Genomic DNA, 24,633 nt, shown 5'->3' with positions numbered 1-24,633 from the left:
CAGTATCACAAGGGTGGAAAGAGGGATCCATTAAATTTAATGCTTTTGAACACTTACACATGAAGTCCAGTGGTGATCAGTTTTTATCTTTTTCTCAAGTATATTTGAAAATATCAAATAAAGCATTTTCATTACTTCATCTCTTCATTTTTAAAGAGCTCTTTTCAAGGTCTCCAGTTCTATAAACCAAGGCATCCTTTTCCTCTTGCTGACAAGAAGTTACATCAAAGCTGATGAGCAAGTTTAAAGTTCAGAGATAGTTTTTACTGGAGCTTCACACACTACTGACTTCTGACATGCTCTTGCTATGCTTTCGTGATACTTTTGTCACTTAAAAACCAGTGACTCAACTGTGCAAATTCACTGTCATCTTCCTAGCTAATTATCTTATTATTCAATGGAACATAATGTTTGTTTTATTAGTTGTATTCATAGAGGGTCAAAAGTGTGAAAATATCTTCTTTTTTCAGAGAAGACCTACAAGGCCAAATTAGGAATGAATTACATTTTAGAACAGATCATGTATTATATTTCATGTGGCTAGAATGAAGCCATGTTGTTCACAATGGGAAAACCCCAAATGGTCCCCGCTGTAATTTTGAAATTAGAGTTGAAAATGAGTTAGAAATTAGGATGTTGCTGTATGTCAGGTACACAGGGAGAAATAAATACTGGTGTAGAGATGTGGAGTGTTACTGTTCCATCAGTTGGATGACGAACTTTAAAGGGGGTTAGAAACAGATGTTTAAAGTCACTGTTCTTGGTGCGGCTACAGAGTGCAAAGAATTCCAACTGTTTTTTGAGGCTTTCATTTTGAAAGCATTTAGATGCCCCACTGTTCAGAAACCCAAATCATCAGCTTTCTTCCTGCCAGCTTCGGTTGATTCCACAGTGGCCAAACATGATTTTTGCCACTGGCTGCTGCTGTCTCACCCTCTCCTCCCTGTCCCTACCTTGCATCCTCTCCACTGTGCAGGCTCCAGAGGTTTAGACCCCTGTTGACCCATACCTGTACCCTTACTCAGTAAAAGGCAGATATGGTGGTAACCTGGCTATAAAACTGCTGTACAGCTCGACAAGTGTACGATAAGCACCAGCAGTGGGCAGGGCGGGAAGTTGCAGCTGTTTATAAAAGGCAAGATGGTACTGCAGTGACTGGTGTTTAGATCAGTGTATGCCACCGTGGATCTGTAGCATAGGCTGTGCAGTCTCATTTATGAACTGGTAATGGAAGAGAGAAAAAGATGACTGTGGTGTTAATTTAGCATGGGAATTACTGGTATGATTGGAGAATTTTTTGCTTCATTGTTGACATCTGCAAGACTTGTGAAATTTCATTTGGTCCTGGTGTGGTGAGGAGTTGGAAGAGCTTACAAGAGATTTGAAGCCTATCTGACCATGAGTACTGCTTATTCTCATAGTTTTGTGTGACGATTTGTGTGTTACTTTTAATTTCCTTCATCAGCTATGTTTTTCCGTCATAGTACTTAGAGCACTGAAGCACAATGGTGTTTATTTTTATGAAAGTGTTGGTGCAGATTGCTAAGTAAATGATATGTTTTGGGAAGCTGGCAGGCTGCATGTGCCAGACAAAAGACAACATACAACATGAACTGTCACTGTGATTCAGCATGGGCAGCAGATCAGGAGGGCTTCTGCATTATGTATCGTTGAATGCAGAGCCCTCTTACAGACTCCTTATGTAAATCACTTTTTACCATGGCTAGCGTGTCTTTGTAGGCTGCCTCTGCCTGCATACTATTTAAGTAAGTCATAGCTGTCCCTGAGGACTTACTCACATCATTTCCCTGACATCAGTAAGCAAAAGCTCAGCAACATAGTCTTATACAGCTAATCGTTCTTTTCTGTTCTTCTGAAGTCGCTTTGGTTAGTACATGATAGGAGGAGAAGCAAATGTCTTACCTGCCCTGACGATTTAATAATTTGAGATAATTTGTTTTAAAATGTTACTGTATTTTGGATGTTAAATTTAGCAAAGCTAACTGTTACTCTTTTGTGTAAAATTCAGTGACTGAAAGCTAAGACTGCATTTCCAGAGATGGTGATTGAAAAGCTGTGTGTACAGATGAAAATAATAAGGTGCTAATTATTGTTAGTCCAGCATGTGGCTAGTGTTGTAAATGAAAACAGTAAAATTTCGTTGTAATGGCATCTTAAATTTTGAACTTTAGCTATAAGAGCAAGAATCAGCCTCTGCCTCCTCCCCTCCGCCCTCCCCGCCCTGAGCAAAACGTTTATTGTACTTTACCTTTTGTCCTGTTTCTATCTTTGTTAAACCTCAACTGTAATTTTATTACCCTTCTCGGGGTGCCCCAAAGCAAGTATCCAAGCTGAGCCAACTGTAATTCCACCTGCCCTCCTTTCCTTGCCCTACCACAGGCAGTTGCACAAAGAGCTGCCTCAGAGGGGTGAGTTGGCTGAAACCTAAGCCTGTGCTGTGGGAATGGGTAGGCACTGGTTAGTCTTCAGCCAGCTCAGTTCCTGGAGCTGGTGGGCAACACTTGTGTGACTGGCGTTTCCAGGGGAGGGGTGGTTTCTGTGTTTCTGGTTGGGATTCAGGGTGGTTTAAAATGCAAACAGAGGCTGGCAGTGCTGGTGGAAGAAGCAAGTTCCTGGTGTTTCCCTAATCTCACACTGTCCTATCCCTCTGTCAGGGAAGGCACTGCTGCATGTGCACACTAAAATAAATTAGGGGATTGCTCTAAGTTAAAACTAACAGCTATTTTTATCTCAAGTCCCTGGTCTGGTTTACCATCTGGCTGCAGAAGTGTTTACCTCCAGTACCAGGAAGGATGTGAGAACAAGTGGCCAAAAGTGAGAGGCAGACAAGGCTTGCTTTTGTCTGTGGCTGCACTAATTTAAAGTGCCTTCAAGTGTTGATTGAGCTATGGCCTCACTTGTGGAAGTGTAGGGTATTTTGTGTTGTGAAACATCTGTAGTGGGATGAAATGCTCAAACTAGTGTGTTACTGAGGCAAATAAATGGCATAAAGATGAAGGTGGACTGTGTGCTTGTTGGCTTGTTAAGAAAATTAATTCTGACGGAGGAGCAGATTCCTTCCTGGAGAACATAGTTCTGTGGATTTTTGGTGGAAACAGCGATGAGTTTAGAGGACACAAATAAGGGCATTTGAAAATACCTGAAAAAGCTGTTTAGAATGTGATGTATCTGTGGTCTTAATTCCTCAGTGTTTCTTATTCATGGAACTGGTTTGTTGGTTGCATAAACTTTCTTGCCCATGCTGAGAAAAGCAAAAAGTAGATGCAATGTCTTTTAGTGGCACGCTGAGAGCAGAGAAATGCAGAGCACAGGAGCTAAACAGAACAGGAAAAATTATAGTAGTGCATTGGATCAGAGATGTGTATTTGGAGTTAAAATGAATGCTTTAAAATATTGTTTTGCTTACATAACTCTAATAGATTTGGTTCTACCTTTGCTTAGTTAAGAAAGATGTAATTACGTCCTGTGTGTAGTCACAAACTTACAGAAAATTGTAGCTTATATATGTGAAATCTTCTCAGGAAACCCACTGGTTAAATTAAGCCTGTTCAAAAGGCAGAGCCACATGTTAAAATAGAGATCAGTCTTTTGATATGCATCAGTTATGCCTTATGGACTGTAATCTTAAACTGTCTGATGTCTTTATTTTATCATTCTCTGTTATCCAAGTAAGGAATGGGAAAGCATTCTCTACTCTTAGAGATTAATTTTTAACATGTTCTGGTAGTGAGAACAAGATTAACAGTCACTAACAGCAGCCAATCTCAGGGGGGAAAAGTTCTGATTAATCGACATCAATAACTCTAAAGAATAATTCACCTTTTTTGTGGGTATTAATAGAGTACTTAACACCCACTCCTGCATGTACAGTATCCTCTCATTTTATTAAATTTCACATTTTCTTCTTATCCAGTGCATTTTGGTATGTTTGTATTGGTTCAAGTTCTGTATTTTGTTGATGTAAAGAACTTGGGTATGAGAAATCGCTTTAAATCATCTGCATGATTGCATCAGACATCAGTGTGCCGTAGCCCAGGGGTCATATGTAATCTGTCAGGGTAATTCATCCAGACTGCATTCGAAGGCGCCTGCAGAAGAGATGAATGGTTCTCCTGACGACCGCAGTCTGCTTTCGTCTACCGGCTTCTTAAGAGGCGCCCATGTTTCTAACACACGTTTTGATGAAGAGCCGAGCTTATTCGTAGCTGCTGTGAACATTGTCCTCAGGACACATGAAATTCAATGCCCATCTGCAGACCTTCCAGCAAATGTTGGGTGTAATGTGTATGTGCAGGTGATCCAGTGCTTCTGCGTAGAGCTGGATCTATTCTGCAAGTGCAGTAGGTCTGTTGTGTGACGGAGAGGTCTCAAAGAACCTCTGAAGAGAATCGTTCAGCTGTGTACTGACAACAGAAGTTGTCAGCCCATTCAGGAATAATTGATTTAGGAATTGCTGTCTGTCTCTTTTACGCATGCCTAGATATTCCACTCTAATGCACACAGACCATCAGAAGCAAGAGTCTGTAGCACTTCCAAATGAAAGAAGTAGCTAATGCTCCCATATATGTGGCCGTAGGGCAAAGAATTGTACTTTCTGTTTTTCTTGGAGAAATTGCTGAGTATTGCAGGTTGCTCCCTGATACAGGATGTATATGTGTGTCTCTGGAGTTGAGCGGTGGTATTTATACAACTTCAGCAGAAATGATGAAGCATCATCTACGTAGAGAAGCTCAAGAACTCCCCTTATGTAGTACCAAGAAAATAAAATGAGGTTTCATTGTTCTGCAAGTTTCTCTGGAAGTGTGATTTTTTTTTTTTTAGAAATTTCCATATAGCTCCTGGACGAGGCTGCTGCCCTTAGCAGACTGTTTATTGCATGGTATATGCAACGGTAATCCTGAAATTCTTCAGGCATGAAGCGTCTGTCACACTAACCTAAGTGAAACACACAACAAAATGAGGTCTAAAATGTTCAGTCAGAATGAGCTACTTTAAAAAATTGGCTTCACAGTAAGATGATGCTGTAGACACAGTTCAGCACAACTTTTTTCCTTTCTGTTCCTTTCTAGTATGATTTGACAGTAGGTTCTCTAATATGGAAAGGTGAGAGGAGTATTTTTCCTCACATGTTTTTGGGAAAGCCCGCAACAAAAGGGAGGTTTGAGATTTGCATTTCCATTAAATTGTGTGGGACAGATTGGAAAGTTTTTCTGTCTAGCCACTGGAAAGAAGACTGTTTGTTCCAAGCTATGAGGGGAAATTTGATATTTTAGTGACGTGTCTTTGAAAGAAAAGTCTCAATGTCTTTTTAAACCTTACAGTATTGTATTTGCATTTTATCAGCTAAATGTGTAGGAGTGCTTTCGGAGTTGTCCTGCTTTTCTCATTGGAAAGGTGTGCCCCATTCATCATACAAACGCATTGCTGGAGGTGTTTCATGGTTGAGTGGGCTGAACAGCAAACTAGTGAAGAGGATGGTTTACATGAACATTAGGCATGGTCTTTTCTACTTTTAACTGGAGAAATTTACAGTTTAAGTACAGTTTGGGTCAAAGAAGAGGTGCAAGCCCTCCTTTGCCTTTGACTTCCAGCAGCATAGGCTTGAGATGCAAAAGTATGGGGAAGAATCAAAGATACATCATCATGTGCATTATTGGTATTCCTGGTCATAAGAGACAGCATTTGTGTGGTTACTCCATTGCAATAACAGGCCCATTGAAATGAGAAATAATGAACTACCAAGTATCCCGGATTGTGCAAGCATTTTTATTTTCCTTAATATGCACTCAGAACAATGTATCTGCCCATACAGGTGAAAACTACTATGAATTCGTGTTCAAAAGACCACTGTATCTGCACAGTATTTTCAATCTGTAAATGAATAAACAGTTGCTTATCCCTGTCACCAGGTAGGAAAAGCACAGAACTGGTTAACTGGCTTATTGTTTTTATTTAGGACGTAACCTAAAAACTGACTGCTGCGTATGTTGAAAGTTAATTTGGTATGTCTGCAGTATCAGAGAGTTGAAATAGTAGCCACAAATATCACCATGAATAAAGACCTAGTATATATGTGTTGGTTTTATTGTTGTTAATATGGTACGTTCCATGTATTTTGTAATGTGTGTGAGTACTTGCTTGCGCGATGCCAGTTTACTAGCGAAGGAATCAGTATTTTTCTCGACTGTTAAGCATATTGTGACTAATAATGAATCTGACATTTAAATGTTTACTATCTAATAAACCAAGGCCGTACAGGTTTTGAATGATAAATCTCTCACTCTTAGGTTTATAACATGCCTTTCGAAAGAAACCAGGATTAAAATGATACACAAAACAGACGGTTTAAGTCACCTCTTCGTAACATTGGACAATTATGTCTCATGTATTAGAACAACAGTCATTTAGGAAAGAAATTTATCAGCTGTCGCCCAAATGGAAATAATATTTGTCATGGGATGGAACAAAGTGTTTTAAAGCAAATAGCTAAAATTGGATGAAATAAAACATGGCTAAACAGCAGCTTTGCAAATAGAACTTTTGATTTTACTGAAGCAGGTATTCCAGTTACCTTTTCCAAAGAAGATGCATAATTTTGATTCAAGACGGCTAGCAGGAAAAAAAGCTGCGGCTCCCATCTCTTTGTGGTTCTGTATCTACCAGCAGCACTTCAGCTTCCAGAACATGCAGCTATCTTTCAATGTGCTCAGATTATAGAGAAAATAGGTTTTGTTACTAGAAAGCAGGTGCTTTTGCCAGCAGATTAACCAGACCTAGTTAAGTACCACCGTGGTTTTTTTTCCCCACATCGCTTCAGTGCATTGGACTTACTTTTCCATTCAGTCTTTCATAAAATACAATTAAGACTTTTGAAATATAGTTAAAACTCTTAAATAGGTGTACAATTTTTGTCCCTAAAGCTTAGCTTACGTTTCATGTTTTGTAGTGGAACTACACATATTAGTGTGTAATATGAAATACTTTCAGACTGACACTTTTAGCTGTCAAAACAAACATCTGTCAATACAGATGATGTTAATGGTTGTGAATTTGTAGAGTGTGAAACCTTGACATAATGTTGAATCTGTCATAATCCCTTGGTAGGAACTGTATACACAGGCATGAATTTTGAAGGGTAAAATGGATCTACCGGTAATAAATATATTTGGAGTGGTGTCAAAGACATTTTTTAGCAGTGTATCTAATCTGTTTTTTGTCTTTGCTATTTTTCTTTATGTTACTTTGTTCAAGATCCTGAAAGTTCCTGATTGCTTTTAGGTTAACGTGTACAGATCTCTTTCAAAAGATCTCTGGACCTTTTAGTATCAAATCTTGAAAATGATAATGCTGTTCCTGGCTACCCATTTCATGGGACTAAATTCAATAAATAGGCTTTTTAGCCTCCGGTGCTAACGAAAATAAATCACAGATGTTATGGGGCTTATTTTGTGGGGAGTGGGTTAATGCAGGTGTTAATTTTGCTGGTTATGAAGTTGTGCTCAGGAATACTTTGTTTCATCTTGATACAGTAACTTATAAACAGGTAGTGGTGGTGGATATTACTTAAAGAACATTCTTATTTCCAAAACAACACACAAATTCTTACTCTTCTTGCACTACATGCTGGGGGAAATGAATGTCTAGCTGTTGAGTAAATAGATTTATCAGTTTACTCATCATAATTTGATTTTGAGCACTTACAACTTGTGCTATTTTTCCACTTGTTAAACAAGTCGTCTTTAGTATTGTTACTGGTGTTTAGAATAAATACTCAGCTGTTAGGTAGAGGGCTCCAGGTTGGAGTTGTAATTTAATTTGTTTTACAAATCCAGAAAAATTGAGCATGTTTTCTAAAGAGCTGTAAGAATTAATTGCAGCATTAACATTGTGGTACAGTACAAAACAATGCGCTAGCAGTTTGATGATGGTCAGACCCGGCAGTTATTTTCAGTAGCGTATTTGCTGTCCGTTGTCTTTCCACTTCTGTTCTTTTTCATTTTGTTGTGAACAGTAAAACTGACGTGCTTTTGTTTTATTGGCAGGTTTCTCCTTTTCAGAACCTGGTTTCTTCTGTACATGGGCACTGGGGGAACGTGAAATAACAGGGATGCTTTCTGTACTGTCTCTGCAATTTTTTAAGTCATTATGCATGAATTTTTATCTCGTTGAGGAAGTTGTAGCAGCTCTCTGATCACCTATGTTGAGAAGCTAACATTAGGCAACAGTAGTTGAATGGTATTTTCTCACAATTGCTGTTTTGTGTGCATGCGCCTTACCTTGGAGTTTTCTTGCAACGTGATTAGTATGGGCCAACAAATCTTATACCACTGCTAAAACTCAGGATGACTAGATCACCAGTGAGGCTTTGAAGATGAACGCACGCAGCTGATTAATTTTTGTTCTTTTGTAGGTGATGGATGTGGACACACCGTTCTGGGTCCTGAAAGTGGAACTCTTGCTTCCATAAACTACCCGCAGACCTCTCCAAATAGCACAGTTTGTGAATGGGAAATTCGTGTAAAGCCTGGGCAGCGAGTTCAGCTCAAATTTGGAGATTTTGATATTGATGACTCAGATTCTTGTCATTCCAGTTACTTAAGGGTTCACAATGGGGTTGGACCCACCAGGACAGAAATAGGTAGGAGCTTTTATTATCGGTATTTGAAAGCTGTTGTTCTTGTATAGAACTTGAATATACTGTTGGTACTTTTGTTACATGTTTACCTGCTCTGAGCTTGGAGTAACTACTAGGTGTATGGTATTAGTTAAGTTCTTTTCTATAGCCCTAGAAAACTGTTAATTCATTTGGATACTGGGCAGTGTAACATCGTGTCTGAATACATCATATGCTGCTTTGTACAGTGTGGGTTTTGAGTCTTATGAGAAGTGATGAAAAGAAGGAAGTGTTACTATTTACAGGAATCTCAAATAAGGTAAAGGAAGGAATTTTAGTAATTCTGTAATGAGAGTTTTGTTTTTCCTGAGCTTCCTATCAAGGAAACGGTGCAAAACTTTGAGTGCTGTGTGTACCTCACCACAGCAGAAAAACAGCAATCAGGGAACAGTTTTAGTAAACTTACTACTGATAATATTGCTAAAAATCACTGCTAAGGAAAGATTCTCCTGTATGCTATACAGGTCTTCAGTACAGGGAGGGCGTACAGGTGCAACTGTAACTATATAAAAATAAAAGTGGTAAAGAAAACAGTAGTCTGATTGTCCCTTTCTCTGGTGATGTGCTCATTTCAAGTACGCTTACCATTGTTGCTCCGCAGACAAACTCTGTTTCAAACGCCAGAGTATTTGTAAAGTAATTATTACGTAATTGCATTTTGTTTACTGTTATTAAAGTGAATGTAAATGTCTGTCGTCTTGACACAATTCCTATATCCTAAAAATGTACTGAAAAAATGATGGGTAATAATGATAGCAGAACGTCCTACTTCTTGTTTGTGCATGCAGCAGCTAGATGCTAAACACAACACAGATGCTATAATAATCTTTGAATCCTCATTCTCAAAGGAAACTCTGCTGTAAGGTTTGGGGTTTTTTCTCAGACATTTCCTAGGAGCTTGCAAAGGTCTTGTAAGCAGTGGAGAGGGAATTAAAAAATTATCAGGATCTTAATTTTTTTTAAAAAAGGTAAAAAAAAAAAAAAAAAGTAGTAAAAGAAGTATATACATCTTACCTGAAATGCCTTTCTTGTTATATGGAATAACTCTGATTTGAGCTCTTCATCTTGGTGGTATTAAAGGACATCAGACTTCAAAATTTGTGTAGTTCAGATATCCCCCATCTTCTGATAATGTCCATAGTTTAATTTTTGTCCTCTTTAAGAGGACATATTGAATTTCATTACTAGAAAACATGGGGTTTTTTTCCAATAGCAGTGTGACATTATCATTTATATGAAAGTATATGTAGGGGTTTTAAGACACTTGTTTGCATAAAACTGAAAACAAAGTGTCATTCTTCCTTCACTAAAATTGGTTGTTATTGTGCAGATTGATTTTCTTTCTTAAGGCTTTAATCTGGAGAGAGAGATTTACTTCACCAAGATTGGTTTTGTGCAACTCAGATGCTGATCCCACTAAATTGAGTCTTTTTATAAAGAGGCTAGTGGCATGTTAGCTTTGTTTAACCCTCTTTTCCAACTGTTACCTAGGTAAGTGTGTGTGAAAATAAGTATGTGCTTGGAGCTGTTGAGCCAGCCTTGGTCTAAAATAAGAAACACTGAAGTCCTAAAATGGCAAGGAACGTCCAGTTCTGATAAGTCTATTATTCACTTTTACAAGTGACTTAATGGGTTCAAGTAAATTTTCTACTTCGTTTTTCTCTTGACTTTTCAGCTGTTCCCAGCTGGTGTCATAGCACAGTATGTTGAGCAAACGTGTGTGGTGTTCTGCTCTTAATAAATTAAATCACAGAACAAACAGTGATATTAACAGTGACAGATACAGATGATGCAGATTCTTGAATGTTTGTGTTTGAAGCAACAAAATTCGTTTGAAGAAATCTGGATTTATCTTAAGTTTTTCCATTCAAGACTACTGTCATGGTCTAACATTAAAACACTTGTATTACATAAAACCTGAAATTCAATGATACCTACTTTAACCCAAAAAGACTTCAAAATTGGCTGATTAGACTAAAAAATGAATCATTAGTCAGTTTATTATCATTGTTGATCAATCGCTCACTGATAAACAGAGGTTTCTAATGAAGCTATTAAGGGCTAGTTGTCACTCAAAGCCTTTTGAATATTTATTAATAAATCAAAAGACGATTACAGTCCTTGCTGTCAAGTTTGCGTCTAGTTTAACTAAGACCTAGAGATGTTCTGTATTAGATTTCATCAGTCCAATCACTGTGTGTCTGCAGTCATATGTACTTCTCTGATACATACAAGGCACGCCCAGATCTGTAGGAGCAGAGAATGTAAGCTACCACAGGAATTCCCTCTCCTGCTTTAATGTTGCTGTACAAAAGCACTTGGGGTCCTTCGATGCGTAAATGCTGACAAAATAGTAATATTACATTTTTTGCACATACCATTGATGGAGGCGTCACGGTAGTCATGTTTTGTCCATTTCTAGTGCCTGCTTTCTAAGATTGCTAAAAATCTGGTGAGAGTCCAGGGAAGAGTTAGAAGAATGATTTATAGTCTCGGAAGTACGTCTTGCCATGAATCATAAGGTGCATCAGTCTACAGTTTGTCAAAGGCTGCATCTCCATGGTGCGAGCAGCACTGGGTAGTTTATCCAAGCTAGATTTAAATGCCTTGCCCTGTGTATTTGCCCAAAGAAGAGGATAAATGGTGTCTTGAGGACAGTCTGACCTACCCTGAGAGGAGTCTCATGCTGATCAATCATGTAACAAGATCCAGTGGCTGAAAACAGAACTTAAAGAAAAGGAAAAGTGGTAGTTGAAAAAATGATGCAGTTCATCATAATGAATGCAATTAATCATCAAAACATGACTTGGAGCAAAACACACGGTCAATGTGGAGCCTTGGTAAGAGGGAGCTTACTTCTTTGTAACCCGTGCTGATAACCAGTTTAAGTAGTGAGTTGAGGTAAGGTTATGTTTGTATCATATTGTCAACTTCATTAAAGTATTAAAAAATCTTTTTTCTTCTTTTTCATTAGAAAGTACCCAAGCTTTGTTCAAAAAACATCTGAATAAGCAACATTTCGAAAGCTCTGAAAAATGTTAAGAATTTTTATTCTAATTTGTAAAGTGTTATTACTATTTGAGAGTGCAGTTCACTTCCTAAAGGAATTTGACATGCGCATTATATTTGTTTGTGTTACATTCGTATTTGTTTTGTATTATATTTGTTGAGAACTATTCCTGCAGGGCAGTGTTATTTCACTCCCTCTACTTCAGCATAGTAATTTGCCTTTAGTTGACAAGGGAGTCTGGCTTCTTTTTTTTGCTATTTTACAACATGATAACATACTTATTGTCAAGAAAGCAAATAAATGAATGGTAAACTGAAACATATGCACTGTCACTTACTGCTAGTGATTATCCACTTTGATTATCCACTGCAGAATCTTAAATAGGGTTATAGATGGTTCATAACATTGAATGTTCAAGGGAACCTATAGAACAGAAGATTTTTTTTTTCTTCTTACAGGTTAATAAACTGCTCAGTATTTTATTAAAGTTTCTAGTTAGTAGGACCTGAGAATTCCATATTGACTTGGGTCTGTTTAACAACTGTTCATCCAGGTAACGTCATTTGTTAGTGATTCTAGGACTGCACGGGGCAACTGTTGTCAATATCTGCAGACTCCAGCATCTCAGTTCAAAATATATTGATTTGATCATTTTGGATGGCAAGAGAAGCATCCAGATGCAGAACCTCTCTTAGGTTTTATAGGTGCAGCAAAGCAGGAAGTGAGTGCACTGGCAGTTTATATTGATGGTTCTCACATATGCTTGTATGTTAATGCAGAAGCACAGGGAATCACGCCTGCTGTTACCCAAAATAAAGAAAAGTAGTTGACAGAAACCATGGAGCAGTCAACAAGGAAGAAGTGCCCCGACAGCTGAGGGAAGAGTAGGGCTTTTTTTCTCAGTTGCTTCTGTAGATGATTCTTGTCACCCTAACTTGATCCTTTTCCTTGACAGATTTCTCACGGTCTTTGAAGAAGTGACTTGCGAGGGTTGTGCATGGCTAGAGGTGAATGGGATAAGGTCACATTTATTTGCAAGCGTTAAGGGTATGAGAGGCTCTCACCTGTTGACAGTGGCAAAATAAATGTGGTACCCGTACTCTGCCATTTTCATTAAATGGGCACTGACTACGTTATTTAGTGTCATGCATATGTGTTTGGTTTTGAACTTACACCAGAAGTAATGTCAGCTTACACTGCAAATGAGAAAAGATGCTTATTGTGCATGTTGGTTCTGGTTCACATCTGTTTTCCTCCTTCTCTCCACAGGAAAATACTGTGGGTTTGGCTTTCAAATGGATGGTTTAATTACTTCAAAAGGTAATGAAATCACAGTACAGTTCATGAGTGGAACACACACTTCTGGACGTGGATTTCTTGCAGCTTATTCAACCACTGACAAATCAGGTATTTGTCATTATTTGGTAATTTTTCTGTGCTGGTAAAATTAGAGCTGCCTAATAAAACCACAGAACGAATTTATTTATTCCTGCACTCTCAAAAATTAACATCTAGAAATGAAGACTTTTAATACAGTCTTCCTGATACTTCCGCTTAGGAAATTGGACTGTTCAGTTAGTATTTAAGTTACGGTAGTTTTAAAGAAATGATATCAAAGCTTACCCTGGATAGCAGGGCAAGAATCACAGTTATCGGTTATGAGTGGAAGAGCTTCTTCGGATAATGGACAAAATGCATTTTTTCAGGGAGTAATTAAGGTGGCAGATAACGAAAAAAATGTCTTATCTAACTATATATTTTATACAGACCAGCCTCGTGGAAAATTGTTTCTCAGTAACAGTTTCCTATACTCCCTCAACGCTTTAATTACATAATCTGCTGACTACTTTTTAGGTTTTTGTGCCATTTCTTGTTTTTTCCATGGTTTTGGTTATTCTAGCCTCCAAAGGAGGCTGCTGTATTTGTTTTGCTTCTCCTGCTCATTTTAACGGTGAGTGACATACATGGTCCACAAGGAAATCGGGGATTGCCAGCCACGGCTTCACCAGGCAAAAGGCTTGAGAAAGCCGTTTCTAGAAGTAATTCTGAAAAGAGCAGATAAAGAGTGTTTGGTTTTAATTTGTGTTTTGTGGGTTTTCTGATGCTTTTCTCTCTGTATTTTGGGCTGTATGTGCTGATACACAGCAGACTGAACGTAAAATTTGAGATATCGGTAATGAATGCCAGTAACACGGTACTCTAATGTTTGTTCCCTGTGCTGCCTGGTTTCTGGGCTGTATTGTTGTTAAATGCTGAAGACAGGCCTGTTTAGCTAGCTTATTAATTTAATTTTGTGAAAAGAGTGGATGTTTGTGTCTCTGAATTATGTCAGGTTCGCTAAAGTATAGCTGTAAATTAAACTTAAGCTGCACAGAAAAATGAATGTTTGTGGTTTTTCTTTTCTTGTCTATGTCACATTCTCGGTGGATTTCCAAGTTACTCAGACAAATTATCAAGGTTCTACTGTAATACAAAATCTGTTGCAAGAAAATTTAGTGGGAACGTGTTTTGTTAATTCTGAGACTTTTGGTTAAGCCACAGGGGCTCAAATATATATTTTTGTGCACTTTAAAAAGCATACTTAAACTTATTGTCTTTATCATCCTCTTGACCTAGCATTTTTTAATTCCAGACCTAATTACCTGTTTAGACAATGCAAGTCACTTTTCCGAACCAGAATTCAAGTAAGACTGATTTTACCTGTTTCTCCTCACTCTCTTTTGTGAAGTCATTTTAGTGTTTCTGCTTTGCTCTGTTACTTACACCTGACACAGCTTGAAAATTGGCTGTCCAGAGAACATAAGAAACAAACTCACTAGGGTTAGAGCTGAATAATCCTGATATTTCCACTCCTCCCTCCTCTCTCTATTCCCTCCCCCCCCATTTTTGTTATTTACATGCAGTATACAGTAGAACCTCATTAATTTGCATTAATACAAAGGACCTAATATCTCATTCCCATAGAAAGGATATTGCTTTTATAAACACATACTACAGCAGGTGAACGCCTTAAATACTGAAATTCATGTTACAGTTGTCTAAGGAGCACTAAACTATGCAATAGTTTAAAATTACAAACCCATTTCACAGTTTGGTGTGAAGTAATGAGGTTCTGTGGAGACATAAAATGCAGTACCTTCGGCTGGGGGAAATATTTGTAATTTCCCTGTTTCCTCTTTCTCCATTTCCACCTAAAGCCAGGGCAGTGTTTAAAGCTGCAGACTATTGTGAAGGACATAAACTTACTTTTTGGCGAACTTCAGCCTGGAATCATGAAACATTTCAAAGTGCAACCTCTGGCTCTGATTGTAGGTTCTGGCCTTACTCAACATCCATTGAAGTCTCTGAATCCCACTATTTTCGTGGTACCTGCAAAGTTGCTTCAACTGTTCTTGAACTGCAGTGAAAACGTTAATAGCTTACTCCAGTTCACTGTTAAATCTTGAAGAGCTAATTATTTTTGTATGTGCAGTACAAAATGGCGCTAGAACTTGAAGCACGGGATTGCATCAGAGGTGCAGATGTCTTGCCTCCTGCTTTTCATGAGCTAGCGCTATTAACTGAATTTGATCAAAGCATTGCCAGAAGCTATTATAAAATAACATTATTTTAACATTACTTTTCAGATGTATTATTTAAGGATGCAAAACAAATAGTTATGCAGGTCTCTAGTTTATAAAATAAAAGTCATTCATATTGGTACTTATATGACTTCCAATTTACAGAAGCCCTGCAGTATTTATAATATAAAATACTGGCTTTTTTTTAGTTTCTTATATTGAGACTAGAACTGTAGTTTCAGCTGAGACTTTTTTTTAAAACATTTTCAAATGCCTATTCTCCTGTTGTGTACTTCTGTTCCTGAGTATTTTTTGGTCTGGTTTGATATGTCTTCGATCAGGATATATCCTTAAATAGTGATATGAGAGATAACAGTAAATCAAAAACATAGCAGCCTTTATAACACAGTAAGAGTTGTAGCTGCGTGTGTATCTTGACTTGCTGTTTTGTTCTCTTCCAGTAAGTATTGTCCAGCTGGGTGTGTGATTCCTTTTGCTGATATTTCAGGCACTATTCCCCATGGATACAGAGACGTAAGTGGAAATATCGCGGGCTCGCGTGAGTTTTGGTAAAATGCACGCTGTATAATTACAAGTCAATTATAGCTGTTCGCATTAGTTCTGCTGCCTGGGTTCTGGAATTTGTACCTCCTAAAGCAGATAGCGTGGTACTCATTTTTTGCACAGCTGCTGAATGGCTGGTGCTTCAGATGTTGCCATCTGCAAGAAGCAAAGTGGTGTAGTAGAGACTCAAACATTTTTGTAAGGCCTGCTGAGGGGCGGGGGGGAACAATCAAAATATTCTACTTCCTGTTTTATTTTCATTGCCTTTCTCAGGTTGGGAAGTTCAGATTTATAAAGAGAGAACTAATTCTTTCAATGCTGTCCTCTTGTTTTTGACACTGTAATGCTTCTCTAAACAAGGGGCCTCAATGGTTATCTTAATTTTTTCTTACAACATTGGAGATGAAATACTGTTTATGCTCAGCAGCTATAAAACCGTTTGCAAAACAGAATTAATACTGTAACATTAATAGTTCTATAAACTGGAAATGAACATCTTTAATATTGTACTATTTACTTAGAACACTCCAAAAACATATACGCTTCTTTTCTTATGTGATATAAGCTTTCGTAACTGAATTAGCATACCTGCCATAGGACCGGAGATTGTTTGCATTGCTTATTTTTAAGTGATTATAACTTTGCTAGCAATCTAGTCAAAGATTACATTTATCTTAAAACACTGGTGTAATAAGCCATTAGATCTAGTACAGGGGAAAGACAATTTTAAAACATTAGTGAGCACAGGTTTTCATTTCAAATATGAACCTAAAGTGTGCCTCTCTGATTTTCTTTTCTCAAATATCTGTAAATCCTGGGCTTACGGCTCAAATAATTAGCCACATGTGAAAATGTCACCACAGCGTAACCGTGTTGTATATTCTGGCCCGCAGTGAGTCCTCACTAAACGGCTGCGGGGCAATTTTTGTAGCTAGTAACAAGATGAAGTTGATTCTCTGCCTAACACAATTGCAGCACCAGTAGGAGTTCTGCTTGTTGGGTGGTGTTTTTTTTTTCGAAAATCTGGAAAAACTGTTTTCTGTGGAGGAAAAAGGGAACTTTAGGAAGTAAATGCCCTGTGACTTTGTATACTTTATTGCTCTGAATAAAAGGCAGAGATTTTCCCATAAGTCAAGCTGTGTGGAAAGAAATCAAATTGTCCAGCAGTTTAGGCAAAATTTCAGGTAGAGATTTCTCATTCATCTCTCTTTCAAATGATCAGCAGGTGCTTGCTGCTCTATAAAAATACCCTAAATCTTGATTGTTTTGTGTGTGACCCTAATGTCCACAGTCCTTGAGGACTCAGAGCGCTCACTGCTGACATTGTGAGCAGGGAGGAGAAAGCTGCATCTACTGCAGAATCCCATGCTCTTACTTTCAAGGGAAGGTGGGAAAGGAAAGGGGAGCTACGTGCATGAGCAAGACGTAATTACATTTATTTAGAAAGCTTTTGGGATATTTGGGGGTTGGGTGGGGAATAGAGTTACAGTTTTTATGTGTGAATATACTGAGAATTATGTTTGGAAAAATCTTGGTGAGAATGGAATTTTTTTGCCAGTGAGCTTGAGGTATAGAGGCACCCTGGCCTGCGGCACCATGCAATTATTTCTAAACAAGCCACAATAGAGAAAGTTGTCCTGCTTTTAACATGATGTGAGAAAGAAAATAATCCATAAAGTCTTCCTTCTCAGGAATCAGCAGGTCCTTTCCATCTTAAAGAGTTGCGGTGAGGCTGTATAGCACCCAATGGACTGGTTGGCAGAGCAGTGCAGCAAATGTGTTTAGTAGCAACAGCTAGCAGTGGACTTCGTTTGAGGGAACAGCTGTTAACAGTAAATAAAAATCTGCAGTCATCATCTGTTTGTCGACTTTGGCAAGTCCACACTGGGATACCACACCAGTAATAACAAGCTAAATATGATTTCTGGAAGGTACCTTGGGAGATACCCACGTGGTCCTTCACAGGCAGCTTGGGCCCACTTCACCTGATCTTCTAAAATTGAGGTTGATCCCAGTTTCATTGTATGTGAGTCTTACTGCACAGAATTGCTGCAGAATTGCAACTGTCTGTGCGTACCCCCAGTGCTGCACATTGCGGGAACGCCTGTGAATAGCTCCGTCTATGCTGTTGCACCGTGCGTAGCCAGTAATCCTCCAGAAACCTTGGTGCATGTGGTGGATGGGTGCAAAGCCACTGCTGCTAAGGGTTTTTTGGAACTGGACTGTCTCTGTGCTCCTGAGCACTAGGATGTTTCTTGGTCAAGCCCCTTTGGCCTGGTGGAAGGGTTTGCTTCCCAGTTGGAGAAGGTCTCCTGGGCTAGTTTTGGTCCAGGAGACAGAGGCTCTTGCTCTGCTCACTCTGCGCTGTGCCTGAAGGACTTGGTGTAGCGGGTCAGTCCTGCTCTCTAGGAGGCCTGCAAGCCAGGGAAATGGAAGCATCACTGTGACATTTGTTAGTGGATCGGGGCTAACAGTTGTCCAGGGAGAGGAGGAGAGAACAGGATGTCCTGCAAAACTTTTGTGCATAACTGATCTCCATTGACCTGTACAACCTAGGGAATCGACTTCTTTAGAAGGAATTGTATTCACATATTGCTGTGGGTGTATATGGATCAGAGTGCTGGATGGTTAAACCATGTTCAACCATGAGTTAAAACAAAAACTATAATCCATTGGCTAAAAGCTACAAAACCTGCAGCACGTCACTCTTTAACTGTGAGAAAATAAACTAACTGACTTTCAGTGTGCTTCTACTAAAAGGTTTCCTATGTATTTCTGTACTGAGCTTCTGTTGTCTAACATAATAGATTTATTGTAGGCTGAAAGGCTGTCTGTCTGGCTTTTTCAGACCAATTCACCTTGCTGTTTGTTTGAGCTTATGTAATTGTGAGGGTTACATTCCAGTTACATCTAGGCAAGGACACAGTGAAATGCAGGACCTTCTTTTTGCGTTTTTATAAGCTCCACAATAAACCAAAGATGAATGGTTTCTAAATAACAGAGATAACAGTTAAATAAGAAGAGTATCTTAATGTAATAATAACAGGCTATAACTAGACAATGTAGCATGTACCATATACGGTGTAGTATTTAATTTATTTACAATGTAGTATTAAAGTTGGTTGGTTTTTTTCCCTCCCTCTTCAAGTCGTCATCGCTTTGTATGGCTGGTGTTCACGCAGGCGTTGTGTCAAATACTCTGGGTGGCCAAATTAATGTTGTGATCAGCAAGGGCATTCCGTACTACGAAGGCTCCCTGGCTAACAATGTCACCTCAAAAGCGTAAGTGCACTTCCGCTGTTCTCCTTATCTTTGGTGCCTTAGGCCTTGGTAGTGTCTCATCATGGGATGAATTTCAGCTAGCGGAGCTACGTGTTCCATGGACAGGTTCTTTTCTGTAAGGTTCTCACAATGCTCCCTTGCTGCAGTGTGATTGTTGTACCAGATATTTTTAACCTCTAGACCATAAAGAATCTTCCAAATTCTGCAAGGAGGTTTTATCTTCCAAAATGCATGGCATGACCATAAATTCCTAGTCGGCTGTGGGAAAATGGTAATAGTTTAACAGCAACTTCGTAGTTGCAGGGAAAGAGCGTAACTTGTCATTTTATCTCAGAAGTCCCACGAATGAATGCAGTCAGAGGAGATTGATTCTTGTTATTATGATTAGCTTAATTTACAAGGGAAGCATTTAATGAAGTCTTGCATTTTGCTGGGCAGATGTTTGTTTGAAAGCCTTTATCTCAGATGGTATCTCTGGACTAGGTTTCAGCTGAAAAGGTGTTTGTAACTGCAAGCACTGTAACTTGGTGACAGGAAACGTTACCTCAGTCATGAAGTGCTTGTTTAGGCGTATGTACCTAGGTTTTAGTGGCGAGCAGGTGGGCAAGAAAAAGACATTGAAGACAGTTTTTTTTTCTATTTTCTTCACTGACTGTCACAAAAAACATCTGCTTTTGTTCTCTGCAGGGGACCGTTATCTACAAGTCTCTTCACATTCAAGACAAGCGGTAAGCATTGTCACATGTATTACATGTTGATACTCTCATACAAATTTTGTGAGTAGAAATAAGAGTGCAGGTATTTGATTACTTAATTTTTGTTCTAGTTAGATTTTTTTTTTTACTGCATTCCTCAGTAATGTATATTTTTGAATTCTTTTACTATCTCATTTTCATGATTAATCATCACTACGTTTATAGATTCAGTGATGTATAAAGTAAGCCTTGCTTATCTGCAGAAAGAGATTCTTTCAGGTTATGTTCCTCTGTTATAGTCTGGTTTGAAGTGACTTGACCTCAATGCTTCAAACACACTGCTAAAGCAGAGCCAAGCACTTAAGAGTTGCTCTTTATTGGTAACAACTGTGCATTCGAGGTTTTTCCTGGGTTTACTCCCTACACTTTCCTTGTTGCCTGGTAAGAAAGCTTGCAGAAATCCCAAAATGATTCCTCAACTTTCTCCACCCTCTTTTACTCCCCCCCCCCCCCCCCCCCCCATATTGTTGCAACTGAATGCTATGTGAGAAATTACTTGTCACTCTTGCTCTGGAAGGGCACCTCTTGAGCCTTGCTCTGTGTGCCCATTGTGTTCCTTCTTGGCTGCCATGTTCTGTTTCGTGTGTACCAGGTTGCTGATGGGTATAACAAGCGTTGTCCCTTTTTAAAAGCTTTCCTGCTTTGCATGTTTTTACTTTCTATCCATTACCCATTTTTTTCAAATTTAAGAGAGCTAATTTAAGCTCTCGTTTTCTAAATGGAAGCTAGCTTTTCTGTAAGTCACTTTAAATGCCATCTTTGAGTGGATGTTGGAAGTATTGTGAAGACAGTGGCATTTCTTTAGTCTCTTTAACTGTTTTAATAACAATAGAAAAAACGTAACAGCATCATTGCGTCTGTTTTCCATAAGGATAAAGTTAAAAACAAACAAACAAAAAAGGGTGGAAATCATGCACATACTCCTCAAAAGTAAACACTTTTCCTAATATATAAATATGATACTGAATGGGGGATATAAAAGCAGGAATCTGATGGGTAGGAGCGTTTGCAGACGGAAATGTATACAAACAAGCAAACATGAGAAAATATAATCTACATAGCATTAAAATAATTTTTCTCGCAGACCTCTGTAAGAGTTGGAAGAAGGAATTGCATGCCTGGTGGCCGTATGCATGGAGAATATAAAGCACAGTGATTGAGGCAGGGTTTGTTGGTTTTTTTGTCTTTCAAAATGTGATCTGATAGTGTATATGGAAGTAATTAAATGGCCTGGAAATGTGAAGAGATAGTCTAGATCAGCATTTTGTCCTGTCTGGATTTCAGTGACACATCTGAGAAATTATTGAATAAGCTAGAGACAAGATGCAGTTCTAGACTAAAATGTGTGTAGTTGGGTGGCTGGGGTGAAGGGAAAAAAGAGGACTCTGTCGTATGCTCAAATGAGGTTTGTCAGGCTGTGGTGAAGTTTAGTGTGGCTCTTCCATAATAGTTTGTTTCATGCCTTGATACAAAATAGAGGAGTGTGTTATTAATGCTAGAGGTGTGGTCAGTGCAGGGGAAGATGAAACTATTTTTACAGGAAGATCTGGCTAACTTTGAGACTTGAGTAATAGAGATTAATTGAAGAATCACAGAGGAAAAAGTTTAAGGTTGGGTATGTAGAGACTGAGGCATTTCTGCTTCAAACTGGCAGCATGATGGATGGAAATGACAGATGAGGGAAAGGATTTGGTCAGTGAACTGCTAATGTGATCCTGTGCAGGTGGAGTACGTCCAGTAGAGACAACAAGCTATTAGTGCCATCATGCAGGACACTGGCAAGGCCTTGTCCAGGATCCAGTTGCGTGTGGCCTCTGCCACCGGCACCTGCCTTGAGGGCAGAGTGCCCGGCCGGCCGTGGTGCAGAGGGCTGCAGGGGCTCCTGCAGGGAGAGGGGGAGCTCACAGGCTGGGCGGTTCAGGCTGGCTGACTGAAGGCAAAGATTGCTCTCTACTGATACGTCTGGGGAATACATGTGTGAGAGGGGATGACTGTTGGCACTACAGAACGCAGTTTTAGCAGAGAGCAAATGGATAGCAACGAGCCACAAGGAAATTTAGCCAGGAATTTAGGTGGTGTTTTTTAGCCATCAGCAGAATGCGACACGGGAAGACACTTAGTAAGAATGGTGACAAAAAAGTACAACTAATTTCAAGGATGTGTTTGAGCTCAAGGCCAGGATTATGACATGGTTTCCTGTATGCTTTGGTGTGTTGTTTGAATTAACATTGTGATGCTGAGGTGGGTTTAAAAAACAAGAAGCTGTATAGACACAAAAAAGGAATGAAGATAAGCAGCCTGTTTCCCATTCCTGCATCAACATACTCTTAAACCATGACAACTCCCCAAAGTTTCTCATCTGGTGCTCTGTGTGGGTGGTGACTGAGAGAATATTACTCTTGGCCATGGCATGGAATACTCATGACCACAAGTTGGTTACAGCATGACTGTACGAATGCAGAAGACAGTGTTTTATTGGTAGTGTTATTATGGAATAAATGTAGATGGCATTTTAATATGTGCATGTAAAGTCTTAAACTCCAAGCAGGTAAAATAATTGTGGAACTTGAATTTTCATTTTGAATCCTCACCTTTTCTGTTGCTCAGGTTGCTATGGGACACTGGGGATGGAATCTGGGGTAATCCCGGATACCCAGATCACAGCTTCATCTGTTCTGGAGTGGTCTGACCAAACAGGACAAGTGAACATTTGGAAACCTGAAAATGCCAGACTAAAAAGGGTTGGTCCTTCGTGGGCTGCTTTTATCAGCGATGAATATCAGTGGTTGCAGATTGACTTGAATAAAGAAAAGAGAATAACAGGTTAGTGAATCTGATGTGGCTTTTAAGTAGCATTCAGAAAGTTTGGTTACTGACATCCTTTTTTCCAGTGCTTGGTCTTAGGTAAAGTCCAGGTGACACTTAATTACCATTACAGCAAAGTTGGTTCCATGTCCTGGCTAATATGCTGAGGAGCCTGGAGTTGAGCAGGTGGAGTTTCACAGTAGAAAACACCTCTTCTATCAGAATTTGTGGAAGTGTTTCCTGTGGCTTTATTGGATCCTTGATGCTTCCCTTTTCCTGCTGATTGTTTCCTTGGGGTACAAATCCATATCCAGTCAGCCTAGTCCACTGGTACCTGTGGTGCAGGTGTGCTGACTTACGTTTCTAGGTTCTCCCTTCTGCCCATCGTGGTCGTAGTGAATCTAACAGTGGAGACAGGAGCTGTTGCAGCGCAACAGGAGATAAGCAGCAGGCAGAGTAAGCCAGCTGGCAGCCTCCCCCTCACCGCCTTGCCTGAAGTGGAACTTAGTTTGAGAGCTGGGGATGGTGGGCCCCTCAGTGATCTGTTGCGTGCTCCCTCAGCAAATGGACCTACCTGGGTTAGGCTCTGCACCTTCACGGAGATTGTGAGGGACCATCCGTCATGGTTTAGTAGCTGGGTGTGTTTGGAGACATTGCTGGAAGTGCTGTTTCCCAAGCTGCTCTGTGTGGTTTGCTTTGCGGTTTGGGAGTTGAGCGAGCGAGCTCACAGTTGCATGTGCTTGTTGATCACAGTGTGGCCCATGCTCAGTAGTGAAGCACTGAGGCATTTGCATTTTGGGCTTGACCTCAGGGATAGCCCAAGTGGTGGCAGTGCAGCTATTGGATCTTCTGTGCTGACATTAGTGTTTTCTGTTTTAATTGTTCAGAGGTGATTCGCTGTTGTTAATGGGCATGTTTGCAATCTGACTTAAATAAAAAATAAAGTGGCTTTAGGTAGAGTACTTTGTAGTGTCTCGGGCTTTAAGACTATGGTGAAACATCTTCCTTTGATCAATTTGGGTTTCTCTCTTTCTCAAATACATGAGTTGGTCTCTCTAAACTCAGCTGCATGCCCTGCTATCAGCAGCTTGGCTTCCTGTCATTAAGCAGCTCGCTGTTTACCAGCAGCCTCTGTTACTACCGCCGTGGGGACTATTTGGATTTTACATTACTCCTCTAATTCCTGTGCTAATAAGCTTTTACAAAACAGCTTTCCTATGTGAGTCATTCTGCCGCACTGAAGTGTCAGCTTTAGGAAGCTGCAGCTCTTTCAGTGGTGCTTTAGGTCTGCAGTACAGAAGCAGGGAAGAGTGGTGCTGCCTTGGAAACTGGAGACAGAGGTGGGCCGTGGTCAAACGAACTGGCCGTTTCCATCAGGAAACGGGGGAGAAGTGCTTACCAAGGTTGGATTGTGAGACTTCAAATACAAAAGTAAAATGATGATGAAGTTTCAGTCACTGCAGAAGTTTCACACCCTGGCGCCTTGGATAAGCTTTTTGAAACTAATGGGGCCAGTGGAGATTCCAGCTATGTAACTTGTGATACAAACTGGTACCAGTTTTTTGTCTAACTGGGCACCTTCACTTTCACAGGTATTATAACAACTGGATCAACCTTAGCAGAGTACTACTATTACGTCTCAGCCTACAGAATTTTATACAGTGATGATGCACAGAAATGGACAGTATACAGAGAACCTGGCATGGATAAAGATAAGGTAAAAATACCACATACTTTCTAGGTATGTTCTGTGGAGATTTCACAATTGTAAATATGACTAATTTTGGTATGGTGAGGAAGCATTAAATAACTTTCCTTTTCAGTGTAATTTTGAATTGAAAAGAGCTTCTATGTGGAAGAAAATATGAAAATATGCAAGTGTGTGAGGATTTGAACAGTTCTGAAATTCAGTGATTATTTTTATTACTGTTTGGGGTTGGGAATATTCTATGCAAGAAATTC

At 39.4% G+C, this 24,633-nt stretch overlaps 1 protein-coding gene across 2 annotated transcripts in view; it reads left to right on the top strand.

The window, feature by feature from the left end:
- DCBLD2 (discoidin, CUB and LCCL domain containing 2) overlaps positions 1 to 24,633 on the top strand; it is a 46,566-nt gene that overhangs the window by 10,116 nt on the left and 11,817 nt on the right. Inside the window, exons 2-9 of one of the 2 annotated variants that reach the window (XM_075105355.1) lie at positions 8,432 to 8,659; positions 12,975 to 13,112; positions 14,338 to 14,389; positions 15,727 to 15,799; positions 18,978 to 19,111; positions 19,799 to 19,839; positions 22,474 to 22,689; positions 24,264 to 24,388. In XM_075105355.1, the coding sequence (XP_074961456.1) occupies positions 8,432 to 8,659; positions 12,975 to 13,112; positions 14,338 to 14,389; positions 15,727 to 15,799; positions 18,978 to 19,111; positions 19,799 to 19,839; positions 22,474 to 22,689; positions 24,264 to 24,388 (1,007 nt within the window). Of the gene's footprint in view, positions 1 to 8,431; positions 8,660 to 11,149; positions 11,218 to 12,974; positions 13,113 to 14,337; positions 14,390 to 15,726; positions 15,800 to 18,977; positions 19,112 to 19,798; positions 19,840 to 22,473; positions 22,690 to 24,263; positions 24,389 to 24,633 lie in introns of those variants that run through there. The other variant, XM_075105366.1, reaches the window with a different exon arrangement.

The sequence above is a fragment of the Phalacrocorax aristotelis genome, chromosome 1 (genome assembly GCF_949628215.1).
Source record: "Phalacrocorax aristotelis chromosome 1, bGulAri2.1, whole genome shotgun sequence".
Lineage (NCBI taxonomy): Eukaryota > Metazoa > Chordata > Aves > Suliformes > Phalacrocoracidae > Phalacrocorax > Phalacrocorax aristotelis.
This window is presented reverse-complemented; position numbering and strand designations above follow the sequence as displayed.